This window comes from Hemiscyllium ocellatum, chromosome 7 (assembly GCF_020745735.1).
Source record: "Hemiscyllium ocellatum isolate sHemOce1 chromosome 7, sHemOce1.pat.X.cur, whole genome shotgun sequence".
Lineage (NCBI taxonomy): Eukaryota > Metazoa > Chordata > Chondrichthyes > Orectolobiformes > Hemiscylliidae > Hemiscyllium > Hemiscyllium ocellatum.
Window position 1 is genome coordinate 41,252,481 of NC_083407.1, and position 24,074 is coordinate 41,276,554.

The window sequence follows — 24,074 nt, forward strand, 5'->3', positions numbered from 1 at the left end:
TCCCCATCCTATGGATACACTGAAAGTGGCAGGTGAACGAACCATCCACCTACATCGCCACTTTGCAAAATCCAAAGAGTCCTGACATCACTGGAGTAATATTGGTTCACTTTACCTTTCCTTTTTCTCAATTATAAGTGAGCCAAATTCATATTGGACATTAACTAACCTCAATACTTTCTTGTTAACCAGGCCATATTGTCTACTTTAGTGGGATAACATAAAATATTAAGTTTTGTGGGCATAAAGTAATAAATATTAAAATGGTTTCACAGCTGCTGTGTTAGTGGCTTCACTGTTATGAGCAATATAGATTTTTGATGCCAAGTGGAGCCATGATCAATGTGTTTCTCAGTGGTGGTTGACCAGACAACCTTGTTAATTTCCCCATAACTTAATCTTACATCGTATCACAGAACACCTAAGGGTCAATGATTAAATTCCATATTTGTGTTTTATAAGCTTAATCTCCATTTTCTTTCAGGAAATCAGCAACACCATAGTGACAAATACTCATGCTTTGGAAGTGCATCGACAGCTCTCAGCTTCTGTCAGCCAAATCTATACATGCATTATGGAAAGGAAATGCAACAATTCGGTGTTACACAGCTACGTAGTAACCTATGTAACAATGGCAAGGTTGGTGATAATCCAAGTGTAAGTATATAATTTAATGTGTTTGTTTTTCATTACAATAGTTTCTCATATAAACAATATAACACTTCTGTATTTTAATAATTGATCTTAATGATATTATGTGGATGTCTGAAACATTGAAGTTGCTATTATTACTCTATCACACTCAACTGTGCATGATTTAGAGTTGCAAAAATAAATATCAAATAATACAGATACTGGGAATCTGAAATATAAACATACAACACTAGAGACAGTTAGGAGTACAGGCAGTATCTGAAGAGAGAAACAGCATTAATGTTGATGACATTTCATCAAAATGCTGTATGTTTTACTGGTAACATCAGACACATGCAAATAAAAATGACCTTGATTTTTGGCTGAGTTGGCACTTATCATCACTATTTTTGTTTTGATTATCTATTTTTGTAATATCTATCCAATACACTGTCCAATAAATCAATATATAATCATAAAATATAATGGTATTTTCCCTGTTCTATAATTTCTATTGGCAGTTTAAGTATTTTGTCAATTGGTCCCTTCATCTGTTGTGTTGAAACTACTGATCATCTAGATTTGATTTATTCTGAACACTGGTTAATTATTGTCACATGTATTTTGTTACAAGTGTTTTACAGTGTCCACTCCATGCTGCTCTAGATTTCCACTCTATTATTAATAGTTCCAGCTATTTAGGTATTAGTCCCCTCCCCTTTAATGTTACCATCTATTCCACCTTTGCAAAAGCAAAATAGCAACATAAATGTTTCTGACCTTGCAAAAAACTATTGTCAGCACCTCCTCCTTCATCTGCAAAATCCTCAAAATTATTGTGCCTTCCAAATTCACACCCATCTCTCATGTAATTCTCTGCTTGAATCTTTCTAATCCATTCCATCCCAAGGTCTCAAAATGTCCCAAGCAATATTCAAAGTGACAAACTGCTTGTGATATAATTTCCCAAACTCGTCAACTCATCAGCAATCTTAGATATATCAGACGCCTCTCCTTATAAATCTTATTCTCCATTGTTCGGCTCACTGGGACTAGATTAATTTAGATTTACTCTTTCTTGTCTGAATATCACAATAGGATCTTAAGCAATCACTTCTGATCCTTCCCCGTACCATTACTTCCAAAGATTTATCTTTCACCCCTTCCTTATGTTCGCTGTGTCCCAAACAACCAAATTTTTACATTTAAATTATAATACCCGTCTCTTTTCGATACTTTTTCTTTTTTGATCTCATCATATGCTGTCATATTGGTTGCTCAACATTCAATCTAAAATCAGTTGTAATTTCCATAGACAGGAATTTCATTTCTTCCTTCAGGATTATATCCAGGCAGAACCAGAATAATTTTCAGAAATCGCAAGTTGAAAAGCTGATTTTAAGCTTCCAGATATCAAATAAATGTTCCTGTTACTTTGTAAGCTGAACACATAAACAATACCTTATTTTTAAATCATTATTGAGTGGAAAGACTGGGTGAGAGGATTTTAAACTAGTGGAAAGTGCACAGGCTTAGTGGAAGAGAATTTACAATTTTTAATGGAATGCAAATATTTTAATGAGGCTGTGTACCTCAGGTTTTACTCATGTTTTGACACAAATGCCGTGGGCTGTTTTCAAGTGCTTGGGAAATCTGGCAACTGAACGGGGACATAAACCACAAGATCTAACAATTTAGATCTTTTTCAGCTCTGCTCATTTGCCAGAAGGAACAGACGCTTCTCAAAAGCCCTCTCCCCACCATCCCCTACCCCCAATTTAGCCAGCTTCAGTTCTTTGCAATTATAACCACAAGCACCAGTCTCAACCAGACATTTCTCATCTTACCCCAGCCTCCAATCTCAAACCTCCCTACCCAAACTTTCTCCAATTGCTCTCCCTCAATACAGCATTCCCAATCTCCCTACTAAACCTTCCTTTGACTCTGATTTCAGCATCACTTAGCAGATTTGGAAAGTCTCCAACTTGCCATTTGCACCTCAGGAGAAACTCCACTAACGAGTGGATTCTTCGCTATGGCTGGAAGAGTGGGAACAAGATAGCATTATTCCCATTGCCCTAGTTGAGAGCAATGATATGCACAGCAGTTGCTGAGGGCCACAGACAGACCGTTCAGAAGGCCCAGGGCCCACCTCGGTTCTCTGGTACTTTGTCTCTGTTGTTTAATTATTAGGTCCTCCAGTCCTCAATACCTTACCCCTTTATCGCTCAGTCTGTGTACAGCTGTGTTGCAAGGACAATGACCTCTGCTTCAAGGGAATTACCACATATTCTCCCTGATATCTCATTCTCCTGCCAGCATCCGCCTCTGTGCACCAACATAGTCCCATGGCACTTGATACTACCTTAAGCAAACCCATGCATTGCCCTTTGTCCTTTCATGTCAATGCACATGATCCACCCTAAAAATACTTCAGAAGCCATGTTCAAGTGAAATAAAGGTTCAAGTGTCTTTTACAGTCTTTACTATATTGGTAAAGTTACCATAAACCTATCATAGGGCTGCTCTCTCATTGGACAGGATGAGCTGACTGGTAATGACCCTCAGGTGAGGGGAAGGATTGAGAAGGAAAATCCTTCAGTAACTTCAGCCACTGTGGGGCTGTTGGCATCACTCTGCATCACAAATCTATAGTCCAGCCGACTAAGCTATATAGTACGTAAGATATACTCTCATTCGTGAACTTTTGAGTACCTAATCCATCATAAATCTAACTTGTGCTTATAAACCCATAACAAAGATAGCTACCTTTTTAATAACTGAACTAAGCCATCAATCATTTGAGAATTTAGTCATGATTGTAGTGGGCCCCACCTATGCCTGCCTCTTCATGTACCTGGAACAGTCCATCTTCCACCATTACACTGATACTATTTCTCACTTCCTCACTCCCACCCCCACCCTCCTATTTACCTAACAACCTCCCCACCCCCCCCCCGACATTCTTGATGAAGGGCTTATGCCCGAAATGTCAATTCACCTGCTCCTCGGATGCTGCCTGATCTGCTATGCTTTTTCAGTGCCACAGTTTTCGACTTAGAATGAAGTCAGCATGCTGGAATGAGTTCCCTGATTGGATGAGATTAATACTCCAATCAGGGAGTCCTGGCTGACAGATATAAAGGGGGAGTGTAGCACGCGGTGTCCACCAACACCTTGGAGTTGTTCAGGGAGAGGTGGGCGCCACAGGGAGTGGAGTGCATTATTTCCCCCTCCAACTCTATTTTGATTTAGTCCCTGCCCTCTCCATCACTGTTTGCTCACACAGCATTGCCCTTTGATGTGAAGGGCACTGCTTGTCACTGGCCACTCAGGTGTTTCCTTTCTTCCTGGTGGTGAAAACTGAATAAAGATTCATGAAAAAAATGGGGAGTGTCAGGCATGCCGACACTCTGGTACCTGACACTCTCTCAATGTGAACTTATTTAAATCTACTGCTTTTTAAAAATAAAAAAAGTCAGTATGTGCATAAATATTAAATAAAAGATTCAAAATGCAAAGTTACTTAAAGCTAAGCCCTGTAAAAGTTAACTAAAAGCTGCTTGTGCCATTGAGAGTTGAAGAAAAATGTTCTTGGAGTAATAACCATTGTTTAATGATATAACCCAGGGATTATCAGGATTAATGCTTGGGCTGTTTTTCAGAAGCTATTATCTTAGCAGAAAATCTTAAATGAAATAACTCCGCAGAGGCTGGTATCCTGTTACCAGGTCACCCTTTATTTACATATGAACAGTTCAAAACTCTGATATGGCCATTGGTGAGAAAGTTGGGAGAATAGGAGAAGATCATCAATGATTAGATTTTCAAAGTTGAGCACAAAATATCCAATTCTCCAATCAAGTATGGAATGGCAATACAAGAATCTCACTAGTGAATAGTGAGAGACTTATAAGGATGCATTAGTGTGCCATTATTACCTTATCTTTCCTCATTTATGAGCAGCTATCCCTCCTCCCATTAACCAGACAGAGATCAGATAATGACAGTGGTATCAGATAGTGATACCAGTGGCTTGAGACTGTAGCTTGTTGCTTGCTTCTCTGGCCCTCCATTTTGGACTAAAAGTAATCACTAATATTTCAGGCCACACTCCATGGGTGACAACCACGTGCAACCTAAATGTAACCTTAAGGTACATAGAGGTACATACTTCAATGCTGCACTTTGAAACCCATTGACAGGACACCGCAGAGGGAAAAACCCTCAACTCATGAGTTGGACCAGGGTACATTCCAGGGTTTCTTAGTGCTCATGAACTTTACAGTATCTCTTCCCTGCCTTGCCTTGCTTTTTTGCTCATTTCCCCCTCAGCCAGAGCTTAGACTCTCAGTATGTTTGTCTTGACCTGCTGTTTGGCATAGACAAAGCCAAGCACAGAACATAGAAAATTACAGCACAGAACAAGCCCTTCAGCCCACGATGTTGTGCCAAGGATTATTTCTAATCTAAAATAAAATAACCTAATTTATGCACTCCTCAATTCACTGCTGCCCATGTGCATGTCCAGCAATCACTGAAATGTCCTTAATGACACTGCTTTCACCACCAACGCTGACAACACGTTCCATGCATTCACAACCCTCTGCTTAAAGAACCTACCTCTGATGTCTCCCCTATACCTTCCTCCTAACACCTTAAAATTATGACCCCTTGTGCCAGTCAATCCTGCCCTGGAGAAATGTCTCTGGCTATTGACTCTATCCATGCCTCTCATTACCTTGTATATGCCGATCAGGTCACCTCCCTTCCTCCTCCTCTCCAAAGAGAAAAGTTCGAGCTTAGTCAACCTTTCTTTATAAGTCAAACACTCCAGGTCAGGCAGCATCCTGGCAAATCTTCTTTGCACCCACTCCAAAGCCTCTGTATCTTTCCAATAATAGGGCGATCAGTACTGGACACAATATTCCAAGTGTGGTCTCACTAGGATTTGGTAGAGCTGCAGCAAAACCTCGAGGCTTTTAAACTCGATCCTCCTGTTAATGAAAGACAAAACACCATATACTTTCTTAACAACCCTATCGACTTGGGTGGCAACTTTGAGGACTGTTCCTCCATATTACCAAGAATCCTGTCTTTAAATCCTATATTCAGTAATCAAGTTTGACCTTCAAAAATGTATCACTTTGCATTTATTTTGATGGGACTGTATCTGCCATTTCTGAGCCCACCTCTGCATCCTGTCTGTCGCGCTACAGCCTGCAATAGCCCTCGAAACTATTAATGGTACCACCAACCTTTGTGTCATTGGCAAATTTACGTACCCACCCCTCAACCTCCTCATCCAAGTCATTTATAAAAACTACAAAGTGCAGGACACCGCTCAACACTGACCTCCAGGCAGAATACTTTCCATCTACAACTACTCTCTGCCTTCTGTCGACTAACCAATTCTGAGTCCAGAAAGCCAAATCTCCCTGTATCCCATACTTCCTGACTTTATGAATGAGCCTGCCATGGGGAACCCTGGGGAACCCTATCAAATGTCTTGCTGAAGTCCAGAAACACCACATCCACTGTCCAACCATCCCCGACCTGTCTCATCACTTCCTCAAAGAACTCAATAAGATTTGTGAGCATGACCTGCCCCTCACAAAGCCATGCTGACTGCCTTTAATCATGCCATGCTTTTCCAAATACTCATAAATCTTATCCCTCAGCGTTCTTTCCAAAACCTTGCTGACCACAGACATAAGATTGCCTGGTCTATAATTGCTAGGGATTTCCCTATTACCCTGTTTGAAAAGAGGAACAACATTCACCCCCCTCCAATCCTCTGGTCCAACTACCATGGAGAGTGAGGAAGCAAAGATCTTCACCAGCGCTTAGCAATCTCCTCTCTCGCTTCCTGGAGCAGTCTAGGATAAATCTGGTCTGGCTCTGGGGACTTCTCAATCTTAATGCTTGCCAAAATTTCCAGCACATCAACTTCATCAATCTTGATCTATTCAAGCCTATTTCCCAGCTGCTCAAACTTCTTATTTACAACAAGGTCCCTTTTCTTCGTGAAAACTAAAGCAAAAAAACTCATTTAAATCTGCTTAGACTCCACACAAGTTCCCTACGCAATCCCTGACCCTACCTTCTCTACCTTCATGTGTGAGGGAGCAAGAATGTAATTATGTGTGTAGGATGGAGTGTACGTGTTTAGGGGGGCAATGCGAGAGATTGTGTGCGCACATGTCAGTGTGGGGTTGTAGGAGGGGGTAAGTGAGAAAGTGAGTGTCCTGAAACTACTTGTACCAGAGATGCATATAGATGCCTACACCTTCTCTTGTCCTTTTCCTCAAAACTGTAACTATAAAGCAGATAGGGAGAGGAGGAAGGCCTAGGTAGGAAAGCAGCTCACATGTGACCCTCTACTTTTGTATGAATTCCAACTCAGAACCTGTTCCAAAAGAGAGAAATGCAAGATCAATGATTAAATGATATATTTTGTAGATTTGGAATGGTGAATTATATTGAGTGAAAAATGAAAGTAACTTACTTGACTACGTTCACCTAACAATGGGTTAAATTAAATATTATTTTTGCCAAAGCTACTGTTTATATTTTCCTGATAATGCAGCCATTATAACACTAATGATGTGTAATAATGAATAGGAAGCAGCAACATTGTGTAAATGTATTACGTTATGATAAAATAGGCTTTATAAAGCTATGATCGAGTATGTTGGCTACAGTTCTGAGAATAATAAGTGTGTTGCAATGTTTAAAATACTGCAGTAGATTTATGGCTTGTCTTGCAACACTCTAATATTTTGAAAATTTAAAGGTACGTTGAGCAGTGGAGAAGAAAACATGATCTTTATTAATGGTAATTAATATAAGACGCTATCCAATCCCCTCTACCTTTCATATACAAGATGCAGCAAAATTTATAAAAATTCATGGGAGAAATTAATGCATATATTTACAAGATGAAACAAGCTGAATAACAGCTATTGAGGGGCATGTCCTATATAACTTATCAACTATCAGACTTATTTCTCCAAAATGTCATTCCAGTAAATAGAAGCTTTTTCTTTCCCCTTTTACCATGATTAATGGGTTGAAACCATGAAAATCAATTCATAAGCCTGTATTGTTTTTAAGACTTAGAGATTTCATGAGTTAGTTTTGCCACCTGATTGCATTGCATAGTTTCCAGAAAAAATCCTGCTTGATTTAAAATTGGTCATTTTGTTTACAGTTGATATTGTCCTATAAAAAATGTACAATGAATTTTCAGCAGAATGCCAACCTTGACAGAATAGAAATGTGCTGATCCTTACATTGAGAAATAATTGACAGTTTTATTTTAACTTGGCATTTCAAGTGGATGTGCACACTTTCTTTCTCGAGCCATTAGTTACTCATCTATTTACACAATTTTAGAAAAAAAAATTCTAAATATTCTTTCTAATGGAGTTGTTTCGGTAGTAATGAAGTAGCCACCAAAAATTAATTAATTATATGAACTTCATCTGTAATACACTAGTTCTGTAATACACAAGAGATTTGCCTATCAGTATTTAACTTTTCAGAATGACAAATGGGAGGCACTGACCATGAAAGTATATTGGCTCTGATGCCTTTGTATTTGGTCCAATCCTACAAATGTCCTCAGCAATAAATTGTTCACTACAGAAAGATCTATATGGTATTTAAATTGAACTTGCAGGATTCTGAACATTAGGTTTTTAAAAAAAGGATTATAATGGTTTGGTGATTACAGCAGCAGCGTTTTTCCCTTGCTTGCAAGCTACGTTCAAATGCAAGATTTTTTTTAAACATTGAAAATGCATAACCTAAAAAGCAAGGGTGAATACCAGTTAACCATAATCTAATTTTTGACAATAATGCATTTAGGTGCAAAGTTAATTTCAGTATTTCTTGATACTGCTCATTAGTAAAGAAGCAACAACATGACTGCAGCAGAGTAAGATAACTTGGGGCTGCCCATATCTTTGGGATAAAATCCATTTTAGAGCTTCAAATTTCATTTTTGTGATCACAAATTTCATTTGTGTGTTGGATGCTCTAATTCAGCCAACCTTTTAGTTGTATAGGGCATGCAAATAAAGCAGACATTACTAGAAATCTCCTTTTGAGTTATTCCTGAATGTAAGGATCAATATATTTCCTTTCCAGCAGTATTGGTATTGTGCTGGAAAATTCATTGTTCACATTTTGCAGGACAAGGTGAGCTGCTTTAAAAAAAATCACTGCAAATTTTACATCAAGTCGGGACAGTTTTTAGGGAGTTACAATCAGGTTGTAAAACTGCCTTATGAAATCTTTCTTGGCAGTGATACAGGCTCATTAATGCATTTCAATTGTCTCTTAATCCAGCATTAATCATGGTGAGAGGGAAAAACTAACTTCTAATGAAATTCAGTGACATTTTGGAAAGCAAAATCGGATGGTTAACATATTACTGTCTTGCTGCTGTTGAGCTTGCAAATATTTATGCTGCATTTCACCCACGGGCTTTTAGCAATTTTGAAACTTTTGTAAAACAAATTTTGAATTTGAAAGAAAGAAGGAATTCAACATATTCTTGAATTAGTTGCCAAAACAATAGGATTTTCTTCTTGACTCTTTAGCTATTAGGACTCCCTAATATGTAGTTTGTGATCCAAAGCCAATTGATTAGATTAGATTACTTAGATTAGATTACTTACAGTGTGGAAACAGGCCCTTCGGCCCAACAAGTCCACACCGACACGTCGAAGCGCAACCCACCCATACCCTACATTTGCCCCTTACCTAACACTACGGGCAATTTAGCATGGCCAATTCACCTGACCCGCACATCTTTGGACTGTGGGAGGAAACCGGAGCACCCGGAGGAAACCCACGCAGACACGGGGAGAATGTGCAAATTCCACACAGTCAGTCGTCTGAGTCGGGAATTGAACCCGGGTCTCTGGCGCTGTGAGACAGCAGTGCTAACCACTGTGCCACCGTGCCGCCCTAATTCTAGGAAGCCAGACACAAAATCCATGTACAAATGGCAGGAGCTTGCACATCTATGCTCCATCTGTTGACCCAAGTGTTGAGTTGTTCAATTAGAAATCCTTAAGAGAGACTCCTGGAGACTACTCAACAAATAATCTGGTTCTATATTGCTCATTTTTGTGGAACCAGGAGAACTGAAGTATTCCTCCTGGTTGGTAAGATTTATCCAATCTCCTATCAGTGCAAAGATGCTCCTGTTGATCAGCTGCATTTCCATCCCATACCTGAGCTGCCAAATAGTTCAGCCAGTGACCAAAATCATAGACCCCAGGGCTGTTTCTGGCCTAAGTATCTTGCCCCAAGCACCAACCTGGCATAACGAGCCCCCCAGAGCATTGATTATTGGGCACTGATGTAACTCCTGCCTTGGATTTGGTGCGGATGTAAGCCAATTTTCCAATCATCCTGACCACACTGTTTTGAATACAAATTCTTAATGAAATATTTTCCAAGCTGCTCCTGCTAACTTCTCTGATTAGCTAATTAAGGACCATAGGAGTTAAGGAGGTTTTATACATCAGTAACTTGAAAGACCTTAGAGGTGATCTTCACTTCTCTGATGCCCTGCGAATCGGGCAGAATTTTTTAAAAATAGTGCTGCATTTTTGCCAGTAGGTAGTCAGTCCTTCTATTTGAAACCATCAGAACACTAACATTATTACATAGAAAGGTCCTACATTGCTTCAGGAAACCACATAAAAATTTGATTTCCATTAGCTTTACTGTCATTCTACAGCCTCTCTACAATTATTAGGTGGTACAAATTGGGAAAGTGGCTTTTATCAATTATATCTAAATGAAAATCTGCTGTTAGGTAAATCATTAGAACACTTTTTTTTTTCTGACGTTGGTTGGGTAAATTTGAGCTACCAATCTGATTGTAGCATATTTTGCCATTGACTGTGGTTTTTACCATTTGAAAGATTTTTTTTTATGGACCCCTCAAAACATTTTTAAGCAGGTAGCCCAGACCGTAACTTTGCTGTTTGTTTTAGGTAAGTGTATAGTGGATATTCCCCGAGTAAATTAGCAGGTCCAACTACCAAGTTTTAAAAAAACAGAATTTATTTACAATATTACAGAATGAAACACAAAGGACAAAAAATAGAATCCTGGATAACAACTTATCCAAAAACCCGACAGGCTATTCCGACTTATTAATGCTGTTCCAAAAATACTTGCAACAATCACAACAAACAGACCCCCTTAGAACAAGGAGTGCACATGACACAAAAAGTTACAGGTTACCAAGTCAGAAGGAGGGGTGAACCAACAGCCTTTCTTCACATACACACTGCTGCTGAACTGAATCAAAACCTCTAACCTAAACGAAGGTCAACCTAACAGCTAGCCGGCCCACTCCCCTTTGATTATTCTGGTTCTTTTTCAGACATGAAGGTCTTAGGCCAGAGGCATTACCTGTTAGGGTTAAACAGAAAGGGCCCCAATAAACCTTTCAAACCTAGCCCAGTTGTAGTGTAGCCAATGACCCACACTCGGGTGGGGGGGGGGGAGCTAAGCTCAAGGGCATAGTAATCTTCTAAAAAGACCAACATTGTGACAATATTCCTTCATCTTCAGATGACCAGCTTCTAACTTGATGTGCGAGATTAAAGTCTGGTGAATGAATAGCTGTATCGTAAGGCCAATCATGAGTCAATGACAGCTTCTAGTATAGTAGGCAATAGACACCACACACTAGTTTAGGCAATGTGATTTTGAAAGATGATGTATGTGCAGTGAATAGTGCCCTAAGTGAACGCATCAACTTGTGTAAACCTACAGCCTCACCTTACTGTTTCTATTTGTCCATGGAGCAATTTTCATGTGTTTTCTTTGAAAGACATGGCATGGGATGCAAGCATGGCCTGCAGACTGACAAATCTTATTGATATATCTTGTTGCAACATGGAAGCAGAAGGAGGGAACAAAGTTCACAGCAGCAGTGATTTTGACTACAACAGACAAATGTTAGTTCTGGCAATTGACAGCTGGTCTTGCAATGAGAAATGATACTGGAATGCAAGCTCCTGTTTGCTTCTCTGATCATTAAAGGCATGAGAATTAAGGTGAATATACACTGGGATGAGAAGGCTTCAAGTGAGCTATCAATGCTGACCGCCTTGAATTAGCTCATGTCCTTCATGATGCTTCCTTGTATTGTTGATAAGGTTACTTGAAAATGCTTTTCAATCAGTGAAGGAAGACATGCAGGTTTATAACGTGATGAATCATCTACTACTTTATAATTTTGAGTCCAGTCAGCTGACCAAAATGTTTTTGAGAAATTGTGTAATTGTTTGAGTTTCATAAACATCTATAACAAAACCTGTGGAGACAGAAGTCTCTCCGCTTCATGAATTTGTGGTGAGTACTTGTGTGTTTCTTTTTAATACATATACTCCTAATATATTAACGGCACTTTGCTTCGTTTGCACAACCAAATTTTCTTTCTGATCCCATTTTGGAGTCCTTATCTGTTTTTGGCATTCCTCAGTTTATTTTTCTATTGATTCCCTTATCTTTTCCACTCTTGAACATTCAAACATGTGTTTTCATGGTTTCTCTTTCTTTCCAATTTGTTTCACAACTTCATCCAGAATCCAATATCTTCTATCTTGTTCCTTCACTAACATTCTTATAATGTGGCTGCAGTGTGTATTTCCTACAAGATTCACCTCAGCAACTTGTCAAAGCTTTTGTTGTAGCACTTTCCAAACTGAAAGCTACCACCCCACAGAAGATAAAGGCAGTGGATGCATGGAAATACTACAACCTCTAAGGTCCCCTCTAAACCGCTGACCATTCTGATTTGAACACTTATCACCATTCGTCACTGTCACTGGATCAAATCCTGGTACTCTTTACCTTTTGTCTCATTGCACATCGTACAGTGGTACAAGAATACCAATATGTCTCTTCTCAAGGGCACGTAAGAGATGGACAGTAAATGCCAACCTTGCTAGAGTTCCCACATTATCAAGATTTGTCTTGAAACAAATAATCTTTCTCTTACATGATGTTCATATTGTTTGTCAGCAATTTTTTTGCATCCAGAAATCTCCCTGATTAAAACTATACCATGGATCTATCACATCTTTTCCCTTTTTCTCCCATTTTATCACTTCATAATATTTCATATATACTTCCCACTCTTTAAAAAAAAAATGAGTTTGTTTAAACTCTGGTTGTTTAATCAGCTTCCTTTTATTTTTTACCCTCACCTCTAAAGATGGATGTCAGGGGGGATCCAAGATGGCGGCGACCCAGCAAGACTGAGTCCACAGTGCTCTACCCAAAACTTGGGAAAAGTGGGCTATCCACCCCCACCACACTCACTAAACCATTTATAATAGTTGTTAACCTTAAATAGTTACCTATTAGTACATTTAAATAGTCTAATACTAGCTGGAAAATGAGTAAAGGGAAGGGAACAGGCGGCTCTAAGAAAGCAGGGACCCCTCCCCCACCCTCTCCCTCTTCAGCTGCAACAAAGGTGTCTTCAGCTACTTCAGGAGATTTACCAATGAAGATGAGCTTTGAGGAGATGTTTGCCAGGTGGGAGGCGAAGATTGATGCTTTTATCGATGAGTCTCGGCAGAGCAGAGAAGCACTATCAGCCGAGCTGCAGAAGCAGGGCAGAGACATTCAGGAATTGGAGTGCCGAGTCAGAGAGGTGGAGTCGAAGGCCGCAGCCTCAGAGACTGCGATAAAATCAACAGCCGACCACATCCGTTTTCTCGAGAATCGAGTCCAGAACCTAGAAAACCACATTGATGACCTCGAAAATCGATGTCGTAGAAAAAATATTCGGTTGTTGGGCCTTCCCGAGCAGGAAGAGGGAGGCCAGCTGACAGCATTCTTAGAGCATTGGCTGCCACAACTTTTAAATCTGCATAATGGATCAGGCCAGGTAAGGGTGGAATGGGCCTACCGGGTCACAGTACGTGGGCCCGGCTCAACCCAGCGCCCACGCCCGGTCCTGTTCCAGCTGCAGAGCTATAGGGAGAGGCAGATGCTCCTGGAAGCCTCAAGAAATCTGGGAAAAGATCCCCAAGCTATGACCCACAAAGGATCCAGGATCATGCTGTTCCAGGACTTCTCCCCAGCTTTGGTCCGAAAGAGGAAGGCATTCGATGAGGCGAAGAAGCGTTTAAGGGACTTAAATATCCAGTACTCCTTACGATATCCAGCGACGCTACGCCTTAGCCACGAAGGATCCATATATAACTTCGGATCACCGGAGAAGGCTAAGGAATTCTTGGACTCTCTTAAATAAGCTGTAAGAGATTGTGGACGCTGGTCTGCCTTTCCCATTATTTTGGTTTACATCCCTTCATCTTTTCTTATCTTTCCCCCTATGTGTGTATGTATATATATATATATATGTTGGGGCGTTTGGTTAATGTTGATGGGGGGAGGTGGTTACCTTATTCTATTTTACTTCTGTTTTTAGGAGCGGGGTTGTTTTTCTTTCCCCTGTTATTTTGTGGTATTATATTTAAGTATTACGTGTTGAGATTGTAATCTTATAGTTATATATGGTATTAATATTCCCAAATATATTTAGATGTGGGTGTGGGTGGGGGTGGGGTGTTCACTGTTAACTCTAGCTTTATATTATATTTGAATTCTCCTCATTTTATTGAGGAACACCTGGGTCAAGGGTGGGGCACTGGTTGGAAGAGGGTAAGATGGACTGTGGGAGAGGAAGTGACGCTCCCTGGGAACAAGGGAGAAAATCTCCAATTCGGAATGTTTTATATTTTTTATACTTAGAAAGAGTTTTTTGTTATATTGTTTTGAGTGTATCAGAGAATCTTTACTTTTGTAAATCTTGTATGCTCCATGCTCGGGATGTTCTAGATAGGGTTTCCCCTCCCGAGGGGTCTCGGATCTGTCCAGATGATTATGGCTGAACAGTCGGTTAAGTGGTGCACCTGGAATGTCAGGGGGAGTAATTCGCCAGTTAAAAGGAAGAAAATATTATCAAATCTTAAGAAGGAGAGAGTTGATATAGCTCTCCTACAGGAGACACACCTGTCGGATAAAGAACACTTAAAATTACGACAGGGCGGATTTGATCAGGCCTTTTTTTCCTCTTTTAATTCAAAAAGCAGGGGAGTCGTTATCCTTGTCCGGAAGAACTTCCCTTTGAAAATTCTAAATCAGATAAAAGACGAATCTGGACGATATATTTTGATTAAAGCCCTCATAAATGGAGAGGAATATGGGATCTTAAATGTATACTGCCTCCCGGCACACCCCTTTAAATTCATAACGGAAGCTTTTTCAAAACTGATGGCCTTTGGTGCCCGTCATACAATTATAGGGGGAGACTTTAATTGTATTATGGATCCGGAAATAGACAGGATTCCCAAGAGTGCCGCTGGAGTATCTCCAAGATCTAGACAACTGGCGGACCTGAATAAAGAATTAGGATTGGTAGATGTATGGAGATGTCTCCATCCACAGGGTAGAGATTTTTCTTTCTACTCTAATCCACATAAATGTCACACAAGAATTGATATGTTTTTTGCCCCATCGATTTTTCTAAACTCTATAGCAACCTGTAAAATAGGTACTATAGCAATCTCTGACCATGCCGCTGTATACATGGAAACTAAGGTAAAGAACAATGGGACATCTGCTCGGCATTGGCGTATGGACCCCTTCCTGATAAAAGATAGCAAATTTTTAAAGTACTTCTCCCAAGAACTTAAAACTTTTTTAGAAATTAATACTGGTACGGCTAGCAATCCGTCCATGATGTGGGAGACCATCAAAGCTTATGCACGAGGTTTGATCATCTCCTATTCAGCGACCCAGAGGAAAATGAAGGGAGAGCAACAGCGTCTGCTCGAAGCTCGCCTAAAAGCAGCCGAAACAGCATACGCTGATAGACCTTCTATCACAAAATTGCAGAGGATTACAGCTCTTAGGACAGCTTTAAACACCGCGCTTACTCAAACGGCTAAAAGGGAAATATTATTTGCGAAACAAAGATTATATGAATATGGCGGCAAACCGGGTAGATACTTAGCATTTCTTGCAAAGAAAAAGAAAGCCCCTCAAACTATTCCGACCATCAAGGAAAGTACAGGTACCCTGACTCATGATCATAAAAAGATCAATGCGACCTTTAAAGAATTTTATTCTGAACTATATAGATCGCAGGATTGTGAAGATAGGATTAGGAGGATGCAGTCATTTTTTAAAACTTTGACCTTCCCGGGCCTGACTCCGGAACAGGTGTCGGCCCTAAATACCCCTTTAACAGTCCAAGAAATACTTGAGGCAATTAGGCAACTTCAGAGCGGAAAAGCACCGGGCCCGGATGGTTTTCAAGCTGAATTCTATAAAGAATTTACAGGAATATTGGTTGACCCACTTATGGATATGTATAATTTTGCGCATAGTCAGGTCTGTCTCCCGCCCACGCTGAAAGAAGCAAATATTTCTCTTATCCTCAAAAAAGGAAAAGACCCAGAAGATTGTGCATCTTACAGACCAATATCCTTACTAAATGTAGACTTTAAAATTCTCTCAAAAATGTTAGCACTAAGACTAGAAAGGGTACTGCCATATATTATAAAGGAGGACCAGACGGGATTTATTAAGGGCCGCAGATCATCCAATAATATCAGAAGGGTCTTGAATATGATCCAAGCCTGTCATCAGGGAAAGATACCAGGAGTAGTAATTTCATTGGATGCGGAAAAGGCATTTGATAGGGTTGAATGGTCATATTTATTTTACACATTGGAAAGGTTTGGCGTTGGACAGGTGTTTACCAAATGGGTTTCAACATTGTATAATGACCCCAAAGCAGCTGTTATTACTAATGGGTTAAGATCGGATGGCTTCAGTGTGGGTAGGGGCTGCCGTCAAGGATGTCCTCTCTCACCATTGTTGTTTACACTGATAATCGAACCATTAGCAGAAGCCATCCGGACTGATCCTAACATAACGGCCCCGAGGATTGGTACAGGTAAACACAAAATTACCCTCTATGCAGATGACGTTCTCTTATTCCTCAGTAATCCTTTAATGTCAGTGCCTCGTCTAATTCAAGTTATTAATACATTTAGTGCATTCTCAGGCTATAAAATTAATTTTTCAAAATCGGAAGCCATGCCAATGGGTGGTCTGGCTATGATACCCCACTTAATGGACAGATCCCCTTTTCCCTTCCGTTGGTCCCTGGAGGGCTTCTTATATTTAGGTATTTTTATCACGCCAGTATTTGATCAGCTGTATAGGGCTAATTTTGTACAATTAATGGAAAGGATAAGGCAGGACCTCCAGCGATGGAGAGACCTTCCGATTTCCTGGCTAGGGAGAATAGCATTAATTAAAATGAATGTTCTGCCCCGTCTCTTATATCCTATGAGAATGCTCCCGCTGATGCTGCCAAGGCTAGCCCTACGTAAATTATATGGCTGGTTGGGCTCCTTTATTTGGAACCATAGACGGCCCCTTATTAAGCTGAAGAAGCTACAGCTTCCACAGGCAAGGGGAGGACTGGACTTCCCAGACTTTAGGAAATATCAGTTAAGCTCCCTACTAAGTTACATAGCTGATTGGGTTTCACCTGATCCACAATCAATTTGGCTGGATATCGAAGCCTCCCAAGTAAAGTACCCACTTATTAACCTTTTATTTTCAGATAAGAGGAAAATCATTACAGACCACTGTAAAAATCCCATAATATTAAACACAATTAAGGCCTGGAATATAATGCGGCAAAATGAGGGTAACTCACATAAAACATCCCCCCATGCACCAATAGTAGGCGCATGGGGATTCCAACCGGGGATTACAGATGCCACCTTTAAACTCTGGAGATCCAGGGGCATCTCATGTTTAGGGGACCTATTTAAAGATGGGATCCTGATGTCCTTTGAGCAGCTGCGTCTGAAATTCGGAATACCTAATGGGGATCTCTTTCGATACTTCCAAGTTCGAGATTATATACAGAGGAAGACTACATTAATAGATAGTCTTTATAAATCAGACAGAGAACGTAATGTCTTACGACCAGCGGGGGCATCCTCCGTTAGTACTATATACCATTTGCTACATGATGGAGTCTCAGGAGACATGGATGACCTGCTTAAAACATGGGAGCAGGACTTGGGGCTGGAAATCTCTGAGGATATGTGGAATGACATTTGGGAAAATGCTAGAAGAATTGCTATCTGTAACAGAACTCAGGCTATCCAACTAAAGATACTTCATAGGGCCCATATAGCTCCGGCTCGACTGGCAAAATTTAAGGCAGGAGCATCTCCAATGTGTCCCAAATGCAAAATAGAGGTGGGTACTCTTGTACATTGTCTGTGGACTTGTCAGAAAATCCGCAGATACTGGACTAAAGTGGCAAATACCCTGACAGAAATTTTAGGAACGGAAATTAGGGTGGACCCTGTATCTCTCCTTTTGGGCTTTTCGAACCTCTCATCTCTGGATATGCATGGGAAGAGACTAATTTCTATTCTCTCTTTCTGTGCAAGGAAAAATATTTTGGTGAACTGGGTGGCTGAGGGCCCCCTGGACTTTCAAATTGGCACAGATTAATTATGGAATATATCCCCCTTGACTTCCTCACAAATATGGTGCACCGAAAGACTGAATTATTTTATAAAATATGGCAGCCCTTTTTGAATTATATAAATGCAGATATTTCGGCTATCCTAACAAGGGCTTTTATTTAGTGAAGATTTCAGACCGGGCTGCTCCGGGGCCCCTTGGGAGAGGAATCCTGCGCGAATACGGGTTTTATTATATTTGATGTTTATACATTCCGAGCATGTAAGAGACTTAGGTATACACTCTGGTTAGTTATAGGTTAGATTAGTAGAAAGTTGAGGTTTTTTTTTCTTTCTTTTTTCGTTTCTTTTTTTTTCTTTTTTTGTTTTCTTTCTTTCTCTTTTCTTTGTTAAATTATGACTATTGTATATATGATTTAATTGTACATCAATGTTTGTATTTGAGAGTTTTGTTTATTTTTGTAAATTTGCAAAAATGTTAAATTTCAATAAAAATATCTACAAAAAAAAAGATGGATGTCAGAATATAAATCCAGTAAATCCAAAATGGTTCTTTTCTTCTACTTTACTTATTGTTCCCTTTTAATCTGTTAATACTAAATCAATGCTCCATTGATCCCTTGGGGGTTTCTTAAAATGTGGTTGTTGATCAAATAAATGTGTGCTCAAGAGAATCAATTTTCTAAGCTTCCTCTATAGTTGACAACAGATAACTACTAGTTACCTGTTGATGTTACTAAATTCATGCCGTTGCACAATTTCATGGATTCTTCGAGTTTAATGATAGCCTATGTTTATTAGGACATTATTTTGAATGCTTTTGTCATGCAAAGTTACCTTTCATCTTGGCTATGATTAGTTTCTCTTTTCATCAGTCAGACTGTCAATTTCAAAGAAATCTATGCAATAGGACATTGGAAATAAACTCCATCCATTTGCCTTTATCACATTTCACATTTTTTTTCGAATGTTTGGTGATTAATACCAACTTCATTTTATGTGTTTGGAAACAAATATTTAAATCTTAATGTCCTTATTTCTCAGGCTAATAAATCATTCCTCTGGCTTTCTGTAATTCTGATGTGGCTTGAGTGAGCTGCTTGCCTTATCTCTTCTCTCGGATGTAGCAGTATAACTACTCAAAGTCACTTGAATATAGATCGGTCCTTTCTTTCATCTCTGAAATTGAAACAAGTTGGAGTCAGGTGTTGGCACATCTCTTGTGTCAGGCCACTGTTTGCTTGTCGTTTTCACCTATTTCAGATGTTAACCTATTACACAACCACCTTAAGTACTATCATTCCTTTTTCAAACAGGAGTGAGGAATGTAGATTACTGATATTTTTCTAAAAACTTTATCTGTTTTTGATTTTGGATCAATTAATACGACTACTTATTTATAATCTATCATACTGTGAGGAGTAGATATTTAACCTCATAGACAAAAACCTTAATGCATTAAATGTAGACAGTGATAGATTTATACTTCTGAAGTTGGAAAATCAATCTCTGAAGCCATATGATTTACTAATCCAAATATCTTCAAGTGGTTTGTGATAATACTGCACAGTACTTTTCTTCGCAAAATTTACTGATTAAATCTCTGTAGACGAAAAGCAATGGCTAAGAGTTCTTTTCCAATTTGAGCATAGTTTATTTCCACTTCTCAGAGATCTTGAGACATAGGGCACACAAGCTAATCTTCTTACATGTGGAATGTTCCTATTCATTCTTCAGAAGCAATAAGATGTTTAAAGGCATAGGCTACCCTTTCTTGCGTTTCATTATTCATAACCATCAGATCAATCAAACCATGAAGCTACATGTTTTTAATGCTGAACTATTATTGTTCTAGTGCATCAAAATTAATCTAGTGAACTTCATTCAGGCACTTGTCATTGAGTTAGCTCTATGGAAAGTCATACTATTTCTTCATTGGGAGCAATTATCTCCCCAAATCTGGGGAAAACCTAGTGCAGATATTTAGTAGTTCTAGGAGTTTGCTATAAATCTAGTTTGTCAATGGATAGCACTTAAACACTGCTTTAACTATAGCCAGCCCGAAATTTAGTTCACATCCAGACTATTGGCTCAAGCATGATGCAGGCAGCTTGACCTCCTCTTTAGCCATATCATTCAGCACTACATTTTACGTTGCACATCTTGGATTCCATTTATCCTTGTTCAGTTTGACATCTTTAGTTGGCATTTATTTTACTATAATTTCTGGATTTCATTCATGATCTCATTCATAGCAATATTTTAGTCTGAAGTATCATTTGGCACAATAGTACTTTCTTTTTTGGGGGCATGGACCAGTGGAACAGATCATGGCATTCAGAAGGCTAACCTCTCCTACAATGGAGGTAGGTAGCCATTGCTTCTGGTGGAATTTTCTGTAGCCATGTAGCAGCCAAAAAGGAATAATCCTCTTGGGAGGCTACTTCAACATAGTTGGTGATCTCTACACACTGAAGTCCTTTCGCCTCTCTCGGCTCATATAATGGCTATTTATGTGTACTTATTTGGATTAAATGGCCACCTACTTTCATTTGATGAATTCTCCAAGCACCCAGCACAGCTGCAGAGGGCTGGTGAAATCATAGTTGCATAGTCTGAACTAATGCTTAAGACTGCAAAGTATGTCTAATTATTTGTTTCTTCCAAATTGTCTTGAATGTACCATTAGCAGACTAATTTATTTATCTAATACAGCATACCAAAACTTAATTATTTGCTTCAAAATCAACTAATGGTTTTATTTTCAATAGTTCAGGCTAGACATTATCAATGATGTAGGTAGTAATTACATTTGAGGATATGGATCATTTGGGAGGCAGAGGGGGTTATTGAGAGAAGTTACAGGGAGGTAGTCATTCCTCAGGTTCAAGAAAATGGCAGATTAGTTACAGTCAGGGGACGGAAAGGCAACCAGCAGGCAGTGCGGGGATCCCCTGTGGCCATTCCCCTCAACGATAAATATACCGTTTTGGATACTGTTGGGGAGGACGACTTACCAGGGGAAAGCAGTGGGGGACAGGGCTGTGGCACAGAGTCTGTCCCTGCTGCTCAAAAGGGAAGGGGGAAGAGGAGCAGAGCAGTAGTCATTGGGGACTCCATAGTTAGGGTGACAGATAGGAGGTTCTGTGGGGACAAGAGAGACTCACGGTTGGTGTGTTGCCTCCCGGGTGCCAGGGGTTTGTGATGTCTCTGATCGTGTTTTTGGAATCCTTAAGGGGGAGGGGGAGCAGCCCCAAGTCATGGTCTACATAGGCACCAATGACATAGGTAGGAAGAGAGATGGGAACTTAAGGCAGAAATTCATGGAGCTAGGATGGAAACTTAGAGCTAGGGCGAATAGAGTGTTGTCTCTGGTTTGCTGCCCGTGCCATGTGCTAGTGAGGCAAGGAATAGGGAGAGGGGGGAGTTGAACACGTGGCTACAGGGATGGTGCAGGAGGAAAGGTTTTGGGTTCTTGGATAATTTGGGCTCTTTCTGGAGTAGGTGGGACCTCTACAAGCAGGATGGTCTTCATCTGAACCAGAGGGTACCAATATCCTGGGGGGGAGATTTGTGAAGGCTATTGGGGTGGGTTTAAACTAATCCAGCAGGGGAATGGGAACCAAAATTGTAGTTAGAGTATGGAAAAGGATGAGAGTAGGGAGGTCCAAAATCAAGTTTCAGGGACGCAAGATGGCACCGGCAAGCAAGAAGTTGGTTTGAAGTGTGTCTACTTCAACACCAGGAGCATCTGGAATAAGGTGGGTGAACTTGCAGCATGGTGAACTTGGTACCTGGAACTTCGATGTTGTGGCCATATCAGAGACATGGGTAGAGCAGAGACACGAATGGTTGTTGCAGGTTCCAGGATTTAGATGTTTCAGTGAGAACAGAGAAGATGGTAAAAAGAGGGGGAGGTGTGGCATTGTTGGTCAAGGACAGTATTACAGTTGCAGAAAGGATGTTTGGGGACTCGTCAGCTGAGGTAGCATGGGCTGAAGTTAGAAACAGGAAAGGAGAGGTCACCCTGTTGGGAGTTTTGTATAGGCCTCCGAATAGTTCCAGAGATGTAGAGGAAAGGATAGCAAAGATGATTCTCGATAGGAGTGAGAGAGACAGGGTAGCTCTCATGGGGGACTTCAACTTTCCAAATATTGATTGGGAACATGATAGTATGAGTACTATAGATGGGTCAGTTTTTGTCCAGTGTGCAGGAGGGCTTCCTGACACAGTATGTAGACAGGCCTACAAGGGGCAAAGCCACATTAGATTTGGTACTGGGTAATGAGCCCAGCCAGGTGTTAGACTTGGAAGTAGGTGAGCACTTTGGTGATAGCGATCACAATTCTGTTATGTTTATTTTAGTGATAGAAAAGGATAGGTGTATACCACTGGGCAAGAGTTACAGCTGGGGGGGAAGGCAATTGTGGTGTGATTAGACAAGATTTAGAAAGCATAGGATGGGGAAGGAAACTGCAAGGGATGGGCACATTAGAAATGTGGAGCTTATTCGAGGAAAAGCTCCTATGTGTCCTAGATAAGTGTGTACCTGTCAGGCAGGGAGGAAGCTGTAGAGCGCGGGAGCCATGGTTTATGAAGGAAGTGGAATCTCTGGGCAAGAGGAAGAAGAAGGCTTATGTTAGGATGAGATGTGAAGGCTTAGGGTGCTTGAGGGTTACAAGGTAGCCAGGAAAGATCTAAAGAAAGAGCTCAGAAGAGCCAGGAGGAGACATAAGAAGTTGTTGGCGGATAGGATCAGGGAAAGCCCTAAGACTTTCAATAGGTATTTAAGGAATAAAAGAATGATGAGAATAAGATTAGGGCCAATCAAGGATAGTAGTGGGAAGTTGTGTGTGGAGTCAGAGGAGATAGGGGAAGAACTAAATGAATATTTTTCGACAGTATTCACTCTAGAAAATGACAATGTTGTCGAGGAGAATACTGAGATACAGGCTACTAGATTAGGTGTGATTGAGGTTCACAAGGAAGAGGTATTAGAAATCCTGCAGAGTGTGAAAATAGATAAGTCTCCTGGGCCGGATGGGCTTTATCCTAGGATCCTCTGGGAAGCCAGGGAGATTGCCGAGCCTTTAGCATTGATCGTTAAATCGTCATTGTCTAAGGAATAGTACCAGAAGACTGGAGGATAGCAAATGTGGCTCCCCTGCTCAAGAGGGGGAGTAGAGACAACCCTGGTAATTATAGACCAGTGAGCCTTACTTAAGATGTTGGTAAAGTGTTGGAAAAGGTTTTAAGAGATAGGATTTATAATCATCTAGAAAACAATAATTTGATGAGGGATAGTCAGCATGGTTTTGTGAAGGGTACCGTAAGAGTCGGTGTTGGGTCCAGTGCTGTTCATCATTTTTATAAATGACCTGGATGAGGGCATGAAGGGTGGGTTAGTAAATTTGCAGATGACATGAAGGTCAGTGGAGTTGTGGATAATGATGAAGAATATTGTAGGTTACAGAGAGACATAGATAAGCTGCAGAGCTGGGCTGAGAGGTGACAAATGGATTTGAATGCAGACAAGTGTGAGGTGATTCACTTTGGTCGGAGTAACCAGAATGCAAAGTACTGGGCTAATGGTAATATTCTTGGTAGTGTAGATGAGCAGAAAGATCTCAGTGTCCATGTACACAGATCCTTGAAAGTTGCCACCCATGTTGACAGGGTTGTTAAGAAGGCTTACAGTGTTTTAGCTTTTATTAATAGAGGGATCGCGTTCCAGAACCATGAGGTTATGCTGCAGCTGTACAAAACTCTGGTGTGGCCTCACTTGGAGTATTGTGCATAATTCTGGTCACCGCATTATAAGAACGATATAGAAACTTTGGAAAGGTGCAGAGGAGATTTACTAGG

The 24,074-nt window shown here is 40.3% G+C and overlaps 1 protein-coding gene across 6 annotated transcripts in view; it reads left to right on the forward strand.

Annotated features, from left to right (window-relative positions):
- Window positions 1–24,074, forward strand: part of nckap5l (NCK-associated protein 5-like) — an 807,388-nt gene that overhangs the window by 760,568 nt on the left and 22,746 nt on the right. For all 6 annotated transcript variants that reach the window (XM_060827141.1, XM_060827140.1, XM_060827143.1 and 3 more), the window contains one exon: window positions 485–657. In XM_060827141.1, the coding sequence (XP_060683124.1) occupies window positions 485–657 (173 nt within the window). The remainder of the gene's footprint in view (window positions 1–484; window positions 658–24,074) is intronic.